The sequence below is a fragment of the Sus scrofa genome, chromosome 16, assembly GCF_054392235.1.
Source record: "Sus scrofa isolate SSC_HxYL_T2T_F1_AM1 chromosome 16, Sscrofa_HxYL_maternal_Yorkshire_Landrace_v2.0, whole genome shotgun sequence".
In the NCBI taxonomy this organism is placed as follows: domain Eukaryota; kingdom Metazoa; phylum Chordata; class Mammalia; order Artiodactyla; family Suidae; genus Sus; species Sus scrofa.
In genome coordinates, this window is record NC_139398.1 from 29,937,374 (window position 1) to 29,954,244 (window position 16,871).

At 39.5% G+C, this 16,871-nt stretch overlaps 1 protein-coding gene across 1 annotated transcript; it reads left to right on the forward strand.

Moving 5' to 3' along the window:
- Positions 1-15,078: 15,078 nt before the first annotated feature.
- LOC100525311 (Golgi phosphoprotein 3) lies at positions 15,079-15,555 on the forward strand. Its single transcript, XM_005672402.3, is given in 2 exon segments — positions 15,079-15,207; positions 15,209-15,555. Coding segments are annotated over 2 exon segments (309 nt in total). The 5' UTR covers positions 15,079-15,135; the 3' UTR covers positions 15,446-15,555.
- The last annotated feature ends 1,316 nt before the right edge of the window (positions 15,556-16,871 follow it).

Sequence of the window (16,871 nt, forward strand, 5' to 3'; positions counted from 1 at the left end):
AATTTTCCCCTTAGAAACATGAAGGTCTAATTTCTTTCTCTTCTACTTCCTTTTCTAGAAGATTGATGCCATTCTTTTTTATTATTATTATTAAAGTATAGTTGATTTACAATGTTGTGCCAATTTCTGCTGTACAGCAAAGTGACCTAGGCATATATATATATATATACACACATTCCTTTTCTTATATTATCTTCCATCATGGTCTATCCCAAGAGATCGGATGTCGGATGTTGTTCCCTGTGCTCTACAATAGGACTTCCTTGCTTATCAATTCTAAATGTAATAGTTTGCATCTACCAACCCCAAACTTCCAGTCCATCCCACTCCCTCCCCCCCGCCCCTTGGCAACCACAGGTCTGTTCTCTATGTCTATGAGTCTGTTTCTGTTTTGTAGATAGGTTCATTTGTGCCATATTTCAGATTCCACATATAAGTGATATCATATGGTATTTGTCTTTCTCTTTCTGACTTATTTCACTTAGTTTGAGAATCTCTAATTGTATTCATGTTGCTGCAAATGCCATTATTTCATTCTTTTTTATGGCTGAGTAGTATTCCATTGTATGTATGTACCACATCTTCTTAATTCACTCATCTCTTGATGGACATTTAGGTTGTTTCTATATCTTGGCTGTTGTGAATAGCGCTACTATGAACGTATTGGTACATGTATCTTTTTGAATAAAAGATTCGTCCAGATAGATGCCCAGGAGTGGGATTGCTGGTAGTTCTACATTTAGTTTTCTGAGGAATCTCCATATTGTTGTCCATAGTGGTTGTCCCAATTTAGAGTACCACACTGTCTTGATTACTATAGTTTTTGCAATATTTTCTCAAGTCTGGGAGAGTTATGCCTACTGCTTGATTTTATTCCTCAGGATTGCTTTGGCAATTCTGGGTCTTTTATGGTTCAGTATACATTTTTGGGTTATTTGTTCTAGTTCTGTGAAAAATGTCATAGTTAATTTAATAGGTATTACATTACATCTGTAAATTGCTTTGAGTAGTATGGCCATTTTGGGTTTTTGTTTTGTTTTTTGTCTTTTTGCCATTTCTAGGGCCGCTCCCATGGCATATGGAGGTTCCCAGGCTAGGGGTCTAATTAGAGCTATAGCTGCCAGCCTACACCAGAGCCACAGCAACACAGGATCTGAGCTGCATCTGCAAGCTGCACCACAGCTCACGGCAACACCGGATCCTTAACCCACTGAGCAAGGCCAGGAATTGAACCTGCAACCTCATGGTTCCTAGTCGGATTCGTTAACCACTGAGCCATGACAGGAACTCCAGTATAGCCATTTTGATAATATTAATTCTTCCAATCCTGGAGCATGACATACTTTCCAGTTCTTTGAATCTGCTTAATTTTCTTGATTTAATGTTTTTATGGCTCTCAATGTATTAGTCTTTTACCTCCTTGGTCACATTTATTCCTAAGTATTTAATTTCGGGGGTGTGATTTTAAAGGGTGTTGTTTTTTATATTCCTTTTCTAATATTTCATTGTTAGTATGCAAAAATACAACCAATTTTGGAATGTTAATCTTGTATCCTGCTACTTTGCTGAATTTGTTGATCATGTCAAGTAGCTTTTGTGTGGAGTCCTTAGGGTTTTCTTTTTTTTTTTTTTTTAGTGCTCTACCCATGGCATATGGAGGTTCCCAGGCTAGGGGTCAAATCAGAGCTGTAGCTGCCAGCCTATGCCACAGCCATAGTAGCAATGTGGGATACAAGCTGCATCTGTGACCTACAACACAGCTCACAGCAATGCCGGACCCTTAACCCACTGATCAAGGCCAGGGATTGAACCAGCATCCTCATGGATACTAGTTAGGTTCATTAGCCACTGAGCCAAGATGGAAACTCTGTATTTTCTGTATATAGTATCATGTCATCTGCTTACAGTGATAATTTTACCTCTTCTTTTGCAATTTGGATTTTTTTTTTTTTTTTTTTTTTTGTCTGATTGCTATGGCTAGAACTTCCAGTACTGTGTTGAATAAAATTGGTGAGAGTGGGCATCCTTGTCTTGTTCTAGATTTTAGTGGGAAGGCTTCAGCTTTTCTCTGTTGAGTATTATATTGGTTGTGGGTTTCTCATAAATGGCTTTTATTATGCTAAAATATGTTCCCTCTATACCAACTTTGGTAGGAGTTTTTATCATGAATGGATGTTGCATTTTGTCAAATGCTTTTTCTGCATCTGTTGAAATTGCCATGTGGTTTTTTTACCTTTCTTTTGTTAATGTGGTATATGACGTTGATTGATATGCATGTGTTGAACCATCCTTGTGAACTTGGGATGAGTCCCACCTGGTTGTGGTATATTGTTCTTTTTAATGTGTTACTGGATTCTGTTGAAGAAATTTTGTTGAGAATTTTTGCATCTATATTTGTCAAAGATATTGCCCTATAATTTTCTTTTTTGGTACTATCTTTCTCTGGTTTTGGTATTATGGTGATGGTGGCTTTGCAGAATGTCTTTGGAGTGTTCCTTCTTCAATCTTTTGGAAAAGTTTAAGAAGGGTCAGTGTAAGTTTTTCTTTGTATATGTGATAGAATTTGCCTGTGAAGCCATCTGGTCTTGGACTTTTGTTTGTAGGGAATGTTTTTATTATTCAATTTCATTTCTAGTCATCAGTCTGTTCAAATTCTCTATTTCTTCCTGATTCAGTTTTGGTTGGCTGTATGTTTCTAGAAAATTGTCCATTTCTTCTAGGTTTTCAAATTTGTTGGCATAATTATTCATAGTATCTATTCTCTTATCAGTCTTTGTATCTCCTTTGAGATTTCTTCTTCTTTCATTTCTTCTTTTGTTCATTTGGATTCTTTTTATCTTCTTGTTGGTGAGTCTGGCCAGAGGTTTGTCAATTTTGTTTAGCCTTTCAAAGAACCAGCTCTTGGTTTTATTGATTTTTTTTTAACCTCTATTTATCAATTTCCTCTCATCTTTTTTTTTTTCATTCTGTAGTTTGTTCTTCTTTTTCTAATTCTTTTAGGTTGTAGGTTAGGTTGTTGACTTGAGATACTTCTTGTTTTTTGAGGAAGGCTTATATTGCTATGAATTTCTCCCTAAGAACTGCCTTTGCAACATCCCATAGATTTTATATGGTTGTATAGTTGCAAATATTTCCCTTTTAGCACTTTAAATGTATCTTGCCACTCTCTTCTAGACTTTAGCTGTTTCTATAGAGAAATCAGATGATAGCCTTATGGGGGTTCCCTTATAATTAATTCTTTGTTTTTATCTTGCTGCCTTTAGGATCCTCTGCTTATCTTTAACTTTTGCCGTTTTTATTATAATATGTCTTGGTGTAGGTCTGATTGGGTTCATCTTCTTTGGGGCCCTCTGTGCTTCCTATATCTGGATATATATGTCCTTTAGATTTGGAAAGTTTTCAGCCATAATTTCTTCAAATATATTTTCAATGCCCTTGTTATTCTTCTGGAATCCTTATTATGCATAGACTGGCCTTCTTTATGTTATCCCATAGATCTCTTATATTGCTTTAATTTTTTTTTCATTTGGCTTTCTGTCCACTGTCCTGACTGGGTGATTTCCGTTATTCTATCTTCCAAGTCACTTATTTGTTCCTCTGCATTATTCATTTTGCTGTTCAGTCCCTTTAGCTCAGCTTTCATCTCTTCATATAAATTTTCTATTTTTTCTTGGCTCCTCCTTATAGTTTCTAGTTCTTTTATAAGTAAGCTGCATTACTGTTGATAGCTGTTCTTAACTCCTTCAAGTATTTTCATTACCTCTTTTTTGAACTCAATGTCTGTTAGACTGCAGAGTCGTGTTTAATTGTTCATTTCTTCAGAGGAGTTCTCCTGTTCTTTTAACTGAGAATGGTTCCTGTTCTTCTTCATTTTGCTTATATTTTTCTCATTCTGTGAGTTTAGGGAAAACAATTATCTACTATAGTTGTAGAGGGCTATTTATATGTGGAAGTGTCCCTGGGTAGTTTATGAGGGCTTACTATTTTTTTGGCATGAAGGCTGCTCTTGGTTTGGATGCTTGCTGTCTCTTTCCTTAATGTGTGCAGGCTATTATCCCCTTGATAGGGGATGTACTGTTGTAAGGCAGGCACAAGCTTCCAAGGAGATGGGGGCAATGGGCAGTGTCTGCATATGACACTGCAGGGCTGTTGGCAGTGGCAGTGACCCTCAGGGAGGTGGTGGTTGTGCTCAGAGTCCTAGACAGCAGCATTGGTGGCATGTGTGCTTTCTGAGGGAGGTGAGGTCAACAGTCAGTGCTTGGTTGCAGGGCCCTTAGCAGTGACCCTTGAAGCGACTGGGTCTGCAGACCCAGGCCTCCTTCCACTTGCCACTCCTCCCTGGGCTGTAGCACACCACTCCTTAGCCCTGCTATGCTGCCTCCACAGAGGCAACCCCAGTCCTCTCTCCAGACCTGACCTCTATAGCCCAAGCCCAGCCCCTGCCTAAGTGTCCCAGGCAGTGGTACTGATGGTCCTTGCAGCTTTCTCTCTACTTTGCCTTCTTCTGACCAGCTGCTGCACTTTTCTCTGAGGCTTTGTGGTTCTCCCTCTGTCCTTGGTGATCTCTCCATTAATTAGGCGGCCTCCCAGGGTACAGATACCTTTCCTTTTTCACAGCTCCCTCTCAGGAACACTGGTTCCATCCTGATTCCTTTTTTTCTCTTCTTTCTCTCTTTTTTCCCTTTTTTCTACTCAGTTATATGGAAGGTTTCTTGCCTTTTTTGGAAGTCTGAGGTCTTCTGCCAGTGTTTAGTAGAAGTTCTCTGCAAATTGTTCTACATGTTGATGGGCTTTTTTTTTTTTTTTTTTTTTTTTTTTTTTATGTGTTTGTGGAAGAAGGTGAGCCCCACATCTACTCCTCTGCCATTTTGATCCTACCTACCCCTTTGATGCCATTCTTGCTCACACTTCTGCTCATGACGTGTCTTTCCCCACCCCCACCCCCACCAGAACTTTGAGTCTTTGGTATATCACCAGTGTTTAAATTTTATGATAATGAATGTTTTGTTGATTTTTTATTTTTTATTGTTTTTTGGGTTTTTTTTTTTTAATCTGTTTTTTGTCTTTTATTCATTGGGCTGGATATCCAAAAGGTCTTACTTGATAAAAGGCTCATGTTCTTCAGCTCTGGGAAATTAATGTTATTTTCTTAACACTTTTCATCATCATCCTTTTCTGTTCTCTCTTTCTGGAACTCCTGTTATTTAGCTTTGGGCCTCCTGGATGGATCCACTAATTTTTTAAGTTTTCTCTTATTGTCCATTTATTTGCCATTTTGCCCGAGGTTTTGGATTCCCTAATTATATCTTCTACTTTTTTACTTGGATTTCCATTTCTGCCACCCAATTTTTATTTTCCTGGTGTTTTTGTTATTGTTCTCTAAATATTCTTCTTTTTGTTGTGAGCCACATGGGAAGTCCATGAATATTCTTCTTTTTAAAACTACCATTTTGGAGACAGGATTAAGATGGCAGAATAGAAGGACTGGAACTCAACTTCTCTCCTAAAATCAACAAATTTCACAACTAAAGACTGAGCAATCTCCACCCAAATGGACCGGAAACCTTAAAAAAGATACCCCACTCAGAAGAAAAATAGGAGGCCACATCAAGAGGTAGGAGGGGCAATTTCGTGATATAAACAACCCAATACCTCCTGGGTGGGAAGCTCCACAGACTGGAAACTAACTGGTTCACAGAGACTCACCTACAGGAGTGAGAGTTCTGAGCCACACTTCAAAATCTCACGTATGGGGATCTAGCACAGGGAGAAAGAGCCCCGGAGCATCTGGCATTGAAGGCCAGTGGGGCTTGTGTGCAAGAGCTCTACGGGACTGGGGGAAACAGAGACCCCATTCTTAAAAGGCCCACACAGACTTTCACGTGCACTGAGTCCCAGGGCAAAGCAAAGTCTCCAAGGGAATCTGGGTCAAACCTGACCGCAGTTCTTGGTGGACATCCTGGGAAACAGAGGTGAATGTGGCTTGTTGTGAGGGAAGGACATTGAAAGCAAAGCTCTCGGGAATATTCATCAGCGTGCCTTTCTCTGGAGGTGGCCATTTTGGGAAAATCTGGCCCCACTCATCAGCCAGCTGCTGAGAAGCCCCAGGTCAAACAACAACCCAGGTGGGATCACAGCCCCACTCCTCAGTAAAAAGACTACCTAAAGACCCCTCAGGCACACAGCTGCCTCTAATCCCATCCAGAGACTAAGCCCCACCCACAAGAGGGATTAGAATCGGCTCCTCCTACCAGGGGGCAGGCATCAGCCCTTCCCATCAGGAAGCCTACACCAAGCCCCCATACTGACTTCAGCCACAGGGGGGCAGACACCAGAAGTAAGACAGGCTACAACTCTATTATCTGTAAGAAGGTCAGCACACCAAAAACCTATAAAAATGAAAAGACAGAGAACTATAACTCAGATGAGGGAGAAAGAAAAAACCCCAGAAAAAGAGCTAAGCCATGAGGAGATTCTCAGCCTCCAGGAAAAAGACTTTAGGCTGTTGATGCTGAAGATGATGCAAGACATTGGAAATAAACTGGAGGCAAAGATGGATAACTTACAGGAAACACTGACCAAAGAGATACAAGATATAAAACTTAAACAAGAAGAGATGCAAAATGCAATAACTGAAATAAAAAATCCACTAGAAGCAGCCAACAGCAGAATATAGGAGGTAGAAGAACGAATAAGCGAGGTGGAGGACAGATTAGTGGAAATTATGGATGCAGAACAGAAAAGAGAAAAAAGATTGAAAACAAATGAAGAGAGTCTCAGAGAACTCTCGGACAACGTGAAATGCACCAACATCCGTATTATAGGGGTGCCAGAAGGAGAAGAGAGAGAGAAGGGGACAGAAAACATATTCCAAGAGATAATAGCTGAAAACTTCCCTAACATGGGGAAGGAATCACTCACTCAAATCCAGGAAGCACAACGAGTACCATACAAAATAAACCCAAGGAGGAACATCCCAAGACACGTACTAATCAAACTGACCAAAATTAAAAACAAAGAGAAAATCTTGAAAGCAGCCAGGGAAAAGAAACTAGTAACATACAAGGGAACCCTGATAAGGCTATCGGCAGATTTTTCAACAGACTCTGCAGGCCAGAAGGGAGTGGCATGATATAATCAACGTGATGAAAGGAAAAAACCTCCAACCAAGATTACTCTACCCAGCAAGGCTCTCATTCAGATTTGAAAGAGAAATCAAAACCTGCACAGATAAGAAAAAGCTGAGAGAATTCAGCAACACTAAACCAGCCTTACAACAAATACTAAAGGAACTTCTATAGGCAGAAAAGTACAAGAGAAGAAGGAAAGGAAAAAGAGCAGCAAAAACAAATCCAAAGTAATTAATAAAATGGCAATAAGAACATACATATCAATAATTACCTTAAATGTGAATGGACTAAACGCCCCAGCCAAAAGACATAGACTGGCTGAATGGATACAAAAACAAGACCCATATATATGCTGTCTTCAAGAGACCCACTTCACTTCTAGGGACACATACAAATTGAAAGTGAGAGGATGGAAGAAAATATTTCATGCAAACAGGGATCAAAAGAAAGCTGGAGTAGCAATACTCATATCAGACAAAATACACTTTAAAATGATGAATATATTCAGGGAAAAAGAAGGACATTACATAAGGATCAAAGGATCAATCCAAGAAGAAGATAAAACAATTTTAAATATCTACACACCCAACACAGGTTCACCACAATATATAAGGCAACTGCTAACAACCTTAAAAGGAGAAATCAACAATAACACAATCATAATGGGGGACTTTAACACCCCACTTACAGAAATGGACAGATCAATAAGACAGAAAATCAATAAGGAAACACAGGCCCTGAATGAAGCATTAAACCAGATGGACTTCATAGAGATTTATAGGACATTTCATCCAAAAGCAACAGAATACACATTCTTCTCAAGTGCACATGGAACATTCTCTAAGATTGACCATATCCTGGGCTACAAATCCAACCTCAGTAACTTTAAGAAAATTGAAATCATATCAAGCATCTTTTCCGACCACAATGCTATATGACTGGAAATCAACAACAAGAAAAAAACCGCAAAAAACACAAACACGTGGTGACTAAACGACATGCTACTAAACAACCAATGGATCACTGAAGAAATCAAAGAGGAAATTAAAAAATACCTAGCAGCAAATGACAATGAAGATATGACACTCCAAAACCTATGGGATGCAGCAAAAGCCGTTCTAAGAGGAAAGTTTATAGCAGTACAAGCCCACCTCAGGAAAGAAGAAAAAGCTCAAATAAACAAGCTAACTTTACATCTAAAGCAGCTTGAGAGAGTAGAACAGGCAAGACCTAAAGTTAGTAGAAGGAAAGAAATCGTAAAGATCAGAGCAGAAATCAATGAAATAGAAACAAAGAAAACCATAGAAAAGATCAGTGAAACGAAAAGCTGGTTCTTTGAAAAGATCAGCAAAATTGATAAACCCCTAGCCACACTTATCAAGCAAAAAAGAGAGAGGACTCAAATCAATAAAATTAGAAATGAAAAAGGAGAAGTAGCAATGGACACCACAGAAATACAAAGGATCATAAGAGACTACTATATGCAACTATATGCCAATAAAATGGAAAACCTAGAAGAAATGGACAAATTCTTAGAAAAGTACAATCTTCCAAGACTAAACCAAGATGAAATAGAAAAAATGAAAGGACCCATCACAAGAAGTGAAATTGAAACTGTGATTAAAAAACTTCCAACAAACAAAAGTCCAGGACCAGATGGCTTCACAGGCGAATTCTATCAAACATTTAGAGAAGAGCTAACACCTCTCCTTCTGAAACTATTTCAAAAAATTGATGAAGAAGGGATACTCCCAAACTCATTCTATGAGGTCACCATCACCCTGGTACCAAAACCAGACAAAGACACCACAAAAAAAGAAAACTACAGGCCAATATCACTAATGAACATCGATGCAAAAATCTTCAACAAAATACTAGCAACAATACATTAAAAGGATTGTACATCATGATCAAGTAGGATTTATCCCAGGGATGCAAGGGTTCTTCAATATCTGCAAATCCATCAGTGTGATACACCACATTAACAAACTGAAGAATAAAAACCATGTGATCCTCTCAATAGGCACGGAAAAAGCCTTTAACAAAATCCAACACCCATTTCTGATAAAAACCCTTCAGAAAGTGGGCATAACGGGAACCTACCTCAACATAATAAAGGCCATATATGACAAACCCACAGTGAACATCATTCTCAATGGTGAAAAGCTGAAAGAATTCCCACTGAGATCAGGAACAAGACAAGGATGTCCACTCTTGCCACTACTCTTCAACATAGTTCCTGGAAGTCCTAGCCACAGCAATCAGAGAAGTAAAAGAAATAAAAGGAATCCAAATTGGAAAGGAAGAAGTAAAACTATCACTATTTGCAGATGACATGATACTATACCTACAGAATCCTAAAGACTCTACCAGAAAACTGTTAGAGCTTATCCACGAATTTGGCAAAGTTGCAGGATACAAAATCAATACACAGAAATTGATAGCGTTTCTATATACTAACAATGAAAAAGCAGAAAAGGAAATTAGGGAAGCAATCCCGTTTACCATCACATCCAAAAGAATAAAATACCTAGGAGTAAACCTACCTAAAGAAACAAAAGACCTGTACTCTGAAAACTACAAGCCACTGATGAAAGAAATCAAAGATGACACAAAGAGATGGAAAGATACACCATGCTCGTGGATTGGAAGAGTTAATATTATCAAAATGACTATACTACCCAAGGCAATCTACAGATTCAATGCAATCCCTATCAAATTACCAAGGACATTTTCACAGAACTTGAACAAAATATTTTAAAGTTTGTTTGGAAGTACAAAAGACCCAGAATAGCCAAAGACATCCTGAAAAAGAAAAATGGAGCTGGAGGAATCAGGCTCCCGGACTTCAGACTATACTACAAAGCAACAGTCATCAAAACTGCATGGTACTGGCACAAAGACAGACATATAGATCAGTGGAACAGGATAGAAAGCCCAGAATTAAACCCATGAACTTACAGCCAACTAATCTATGACAAAGGAAGCAAGACTATACAATGGAGAAAGGACAGCTTGTTCAATAAGTGGTGCTGGGAAAACGGGACAGCCACATGGAAAAGAATGAAATTAGAACACTCCCTAACACCATACACAAAAATAAACTCCAAATGGATTCAAGACCTAGATATAAGACCAGACACTATCAAACTCCTAAAGGAAAACATAGGCCAAACACTCTCTGACATAAACGACAGCAACATCTCAGATCCACCTATCAGAGTATTGACAAGAAAAACAAAAATAAACAAATGGGACCTAATCAAACTTCAAAGTTTCTGCACAGCAAAGGAAACCCTAAACAACACAAAAAGACAACCCACAGAATGGGAGAAAATCTTTGCAAGTGAATCGACTGACAAGGGGTTAATCGCCAAAATTTATGAACACTTTCTGCAGCTCCTTACAAAAAAAAAAAAAAAAAAAAAAAAAAAAAACAATCCCATCAAAAAATGGGCAGAAGATCTAAACAGACAGTTCTCCAAAGAAGACATACAGATGGCCGAGAAACACATGAAAAGATGTTCAGCGTCACTCATTATTAGAGAAATGCAAATCAAAACCACTCTGAGGTACCACCTTACGCCAGCCAGAATGGCCATCATCCAAAAGTCTACAAACAATAAGTGCTAGAGAGGGTGTGGAGAAAATGGAACCCTAGTACACTGTTGGTGGGATTTGTAAATTGGTGCAACCACTGTGGAAAGCAGTATGGAGATTCCTCAGAAAACTAAACATAGAACTACCATTTGATCCAGCAATCCCACTCCTGGGCATCTATCCAGAGAAAACCACGACTCTCAAAGACACATGTACTCCAATGTTCATTGCAGCACTATTTACAATAGCCAAGACATGGAAACAACCCAAATGTCCATCGACAGAGGAGTGGATCCAGAAGATGTGGTACATATACACAATGGAATATTACTCAGCCATTAAAAAGAACAAAATACCAGCGTTTTTAGCAACTTAGACGGACCTAGAAACTATCATGCTAAGTGAAGTCAGCCATACAAAGAGATACCAACATCAAATGCCTTCACTGACCTGTGGAATCTGAAAAAAGGACACAATGAACTTCTTTGCAGAACAGATGCTGACTCACAGACATTGAAAAACTTATGGTCTCCGGAGGAGAGAGTTTGGGGGGTGGGAGGATGTGCTTGGGCTGTGGGATGGAAATCCTGTGAAATCAGATTGTTATGATCATTATACAACTACAGATGTGAAAAATTCATTTGAGTAATAAAAATAATGAAAAAAAACTACCATTTTGTTCCTGTTTTATGGATATAATATTCTCTCTTATTTCTCTGAGAATAGTAATGCCTCCCCCCACCCCATTTTTCTTCTGCTTCCATAGTTTCAGTATCCTCTGAGTTTCTTTTTTTAAAAAACAGGTTTCTTGGAGTTATAATTTATATGTCATAAAATTCACCCATTGTTAAGTGTCTAATGTACTAAAATTTGGTATATTTATTGGGTCAGTTAACCATCATTACAATTCATCTGTAGAACATTTTCTGTCACCCCATAAAGGTATCTGGTACCCATCTGCAATTAATCTCTATTCTTAATCCCAGTCCCAATCAGCCAATAATCTGCTTTCTCTTTCTATATGTTTGCCTTCTCTAGGCATTCCGTATAAATAGAATATACAATATGTGTTCCTCTGTGTCTGTTTTCTCACGTCACTGATATTTTTGAAGGTCATCCTTGTTGCAGCATGCATCAGGGACCCACTCTCCTTTATTGTTCCATTGTGCTCACATACCACATCTTGTTTTGGCATTCACCAGTTGACTAGATATTTCAGTTGTTTCTACTTTGGAGCAATTAGAAACATCTTTTTTTGTTATTTTAGTATTTTACTTTCAACTCTACATTTCCCATTAGAAGATTTTTTTCCTCAATGTATGGCATTCTCTAGCAGTTTGCTCATATTTAAAAATGGAGTCCCCAGAAGCTACTTAGAAGCTGTATGTGCATAGTGGGAGGCAGTGAAGTGGGGGCCTCATTGTAATACTTTGGAGAAATCCTCTCATCAGTCTTTTTTTTAATTACTCAGTGAATTTTATTACATTTATAGTTGTACAACATCATCAGTCTTTTTGATTTTTTTTTCCTTGGGCTGATGGAATTTTCCAAAGAAGACTCCTCCAACATCTTGGCTGAAAGGATTTATCCTAGCTTCCAATGTTCTGGAAATCAAGAGGAGGGAGAGGGCTGAGATGTCCCAAATTCTAGGACATAAACTCTTACTTGATGCCTCTGACTTGAGTGGGAGATCCCTGCTTCCTTCAACTGGGTCTGGTGTCCCTGAGTCCAGAGACCCTCTGTTTTATTACCTTCTACTGGGGCAGCTGCACAGAATAGAGGAGGAGATCTGGAGATGGTTTTTAAATAGACCTTAAAACAATCCCTCTATTTTTAGCCCTACCATTATCTGCTCCTCCTCCCCCATTCCCACAGCTATCTGGTGCCAATTTCTGAGCCTCTGGTGTTCTGCCGTGTAAAGTAGCTTACTGCCACACTTTGCCCACTGCCAGTTTAGGATTAGCTTTCTTGGATCCACTAATCCATCTACCACTTTTCTATCTACTTTGCAGTATCTAAAATTGTACTGCTACTGTGTTCTTCCCTGCTCTCACTATGGGTTTGTGCTTTACAAAAAATGTTTTACTCTCATTTTCATGGCATTTTCATCAGGAAGAGAGCATTTATTCAACCACCCATCTTTAATGAGGATCTCAATTTAATTCTTTAATGAAAGATACAACTTCCAGTTCCAAATAATTTATGTAAATATCTTACTCTCAAGGAAGTGCTGCATACCCCACCACTCCTTAAATGTGTGCTGCACATGGTGACTTCCTTCCAAGAATTCAGAATAAAAAGGAGTGGGAGACAAATAGCTTCATAGTAGAGACACCTGACGAACACTTCCTCAGCCAGGTGATCAAGGTCAACTTGACCGTAATAAGTCATGCTGATCATAGCACGCTTTGTGGTCTCACTCCCCAAAACCCATAACCCCAGTCCAATCATGAGAGAAACATTAGCTAAATCCCAATAAAGGGACAATCTGCAAAGTACCTGGCTACTATTTCTCAAAGCTATCAAGGTCATCAACAGCAAGGGAAGTCTGAAGAACTGTCACCACCTAAGGAGCCTAAGGAGATATGACAAATACAGGAAATATAGTAACCTGGATGGGATCCTGAACAGAAAAAAAAAAAATCAGGTAAAACCAAGGAAATCCAAATAGTGTGTGGACTTTAATAGTAATGTATCAGTGTTCATTAATTGTGACAAATGTACTACACTAACGGGGAAACTGGCTGCAGGGCATGTGGGAACTCTCTACTATCTTCGCAAATTTTCTATAAATCTAAAGTTACTCCTTTTAAATGTTTCTCAAAAAGTGAACATGAAAAGGAGTTCTCTTGTGGCAGAGTGGGTTACGGATCCAGTATTGTCACTGCTGTGGCTTGGATCACTGCTCTGGCACAGGTTCAATTCCTAGCCCCAGAACTTTCACATGCATGGCCAAAAAAAATTGAAAATTAAAAAAAAAAAGAAAACAGAACGACAGAGCAAAAACATTTTTAAAGTGAAAATGAATAAACCTCTCTTATTTATCATTTGGCTATTTTTTGGCAACTTTATGCCAACAGAAATGTGCCAGAAATGATCACTTGACAATGTGACTCATGTCTACCTCATAATAAAACTATCTGCAATCTGCTCTAATTCATGTATTTGAATAATTTAATTCATTCTCTTTTCCAAGTACTTATTGAAGAGGTACTATGTCCTAGGAACTATATCTGGTGCTGTGCTACAAAGATTAAGAAAGTATGATTTCTGTCACACAAGAAGTTTTCATTCTGGAACAGAGACTGACCTAGAAGATTTCTTATATTTCACTTCTCTAGAAGCAAACCAGCTACAATGAACACATTTTCACTATTCCTATTAGGAGTACAAAGAAAATAACATCTGAAATTCTTCCCTAGCTTTTCAAAGCTTCTGTTTAGGTGAGACGTGGAATCCACTAAAACTGCATTCTTTTTTTTTCTTTTTGCCACTTCTCTGGCCACTCTCACGGCATATGGAGGTTCCCAGGCTAGGGGTCTAATCAGAGCTGTAACCACCGGCCTATGCCAGAGCCACAGCAACGCAGGATCCGAGCCACACCTGCAACCTACACCACAGCTCACGGCAACGCCGGATCCTTAACCCACTGAGCAAGGGCAGGGACTGAACCCTCAACCTCATGGTTCCTAGTCAGATTCGTTAACCACTGCGCCACGACGGGAACTCCTAAAACTGCATTCTTATTTAAGAAATGTGCGGGAGTTCCTATCGTGGCCCAGTGGTTAACGAACTTGACTAGTATCCATGAGGACTCAGGTTCAATCCCTGGCCTTGCTCAGTGAATTAAGGATCTGGCGTTGCCATGAGCTGTAGTGTAGGTCGCAGACTTGGCTCAGATCCCACGTAGCTGTGGCTGTGGTAGAGGCCAGCAGCTGTAGCTCTGATTTGACCCCCAGCCTGGAAACCTCCACATGCCACAATTGTGGCCCTCAAAAGACCAAAAAAAAAAAAAAAAAAAGTAAGAAAAGTGTGGAGTTCCCGTAGTGACGCAGTGGTTAACGAATCCGACTAGGAACCATGAGGTTGTAGGTTCGATTCCTGACCTCGCTCAGCGGGTTAAGGATCCGGCATTGCCATGAGCTGTGGCATAGGTCGCAGACGCAGCTCGGATCCAGCGTTGCTGTGGCTGTGGGGTAGGCCGGTGGCTACAGCTCCAATTAGACCCCTAGCCTGGGAACCTCCATATGCTGCAGGAGCGGCCCTAAAAAAGGCAAAAAGACCGAAAAAAAAAAAAAAAAAACAAAAAAAAACAAAAAAAAAAACAACAGCGTTGGAACAGTTAGCTAAAAATCTGGTGAAGAGTGTACTGACAACAGAGAAACAGAACTTCCTGCTGTTTGACATGACGACACATCCCCTCACCAATAACAACATTAAGCAGCGCCTCATCAAGAAGGTACAGGAAGCCGTTCTCGACAAATGACAAATGGGTGAACGACCCTCACCGCATGGACAAGCGCCTGCTGGCCCTCATCTACCTGGCCCACGCCTCGGATGTCCTGGAGAACGCCTTCGCTCCCCTGCTGGACGAGCAGTACGATTTAGCCACCAAGCGGGTGCGGCAGCTCCTGGACCTGGATCCTGAAGTGGAGTGTCTGAAGGCCAGCACCAACGAGGTGCTATGGGCGGTGGTGGCCGCCTTCACCAAGTGACTCAGCCCCGAGCCAGGCGCTGTCCTTTCTCTCGTGTGAGCCAGTAGTTTTTCTTCTCTGGACTTCTGGTTTTCTGCAGTTTGTCCTTTCCACACTATAATTGGCTTTTGTTTTATAGGTAGCTCTTCCTGTTGTGGGTATGTGCTTATGAGAGATATTTCTGTTTCGGTTTAAGAAAAAAAGTTGTACTGCCTATTGCCATTTCATTCCTTCTTGTGTTCAAGAGAGTTGCCTCGCTGTAACAGGTTTCAGATTTTTTGTTGTGCTTTACTTCCAATTCCAAAAGCACATCATTAGCATCTCTTGGGTTTAAATTTTTCCACAAGTACAAATTTTCCTATATTCTTAACTCACCAAAAGGAAAAAGCTCTATCTACTAGAGTATTTTTGATAAAACTCAATTGAGATGCAGACCTTAACAAGTTTTTTGTTGTTGTTGGCATTATGCAAAGTGAAATCAGTCAGACAGAGAAAGACAAATACTGTATGATATAACTTACATGTGGAATCTAAAAAAGCCAAGTTCAAAGCAGTGGTGAATAGAATGGAGGTTACCAGGGGCTGGAGGTGAGGGAAACAGGAAGATGTCAATCAAAAAGTAAAATCTGTCACTGTATACAGATGACATGATACTATACATAGAAAACCCTAAGGACTCAACCCCAAAACTCCTTCAACTGATTAATAAATTCAGCAAAGTAGCAGGATATGATTAACATTCAGAAGTCAGTTGCATTTCTGTATACCAGCAATGAAATATTAGAAAAGGAATACAAAAATACGATACTTTTTAAAATTGCACCTCACAAAGTCAAATACCTTGGAATACACCTGACCAAGGAAGTAAAGGACCTATATGCTGAGAACTATAAAACTTTAATCAAAGAAATCAAAGAAGATGTAAAGAAATGGAAAGATATTCCATGTTCCTGGATTGGAAAAATCAATATTGTAAAAATGGCCATACTACCCACAGCAATCTACAGATTCAATGCAATCCCTATCAAATTACCCATGACATTTTTCACAGAACTAGAACAAACAATCCAAACAGACCCAGAATCCAAAAGACCCAGAATCGCCAAAGCAATCCTGAGAAACAAAAACCAAGCAGGAGGCAGAACTTTCCCAGACTTCAAGAAATATTACAAAGCCACAGTTATCAAAAGAGTGTGGTACTGGTATCAAAACAGACAGACAGACCAATGGAACAGAATAGAGAACCCAGAAATAAACCCTGACACCAATGGTCAATTAATCTTTGACAAGGGAGGCAAGAACATAAAATGGGAAAAAGAAAGTCTATTCAGCAAGCATTGCTGGGAAACCTGGACAGCTGCATGCAAAGCAATGAAACTAGAACACACCCTCACACCATGCAGAACAATAAACTCAAAATGGCTGAAAGACTTAAATATATGACAGG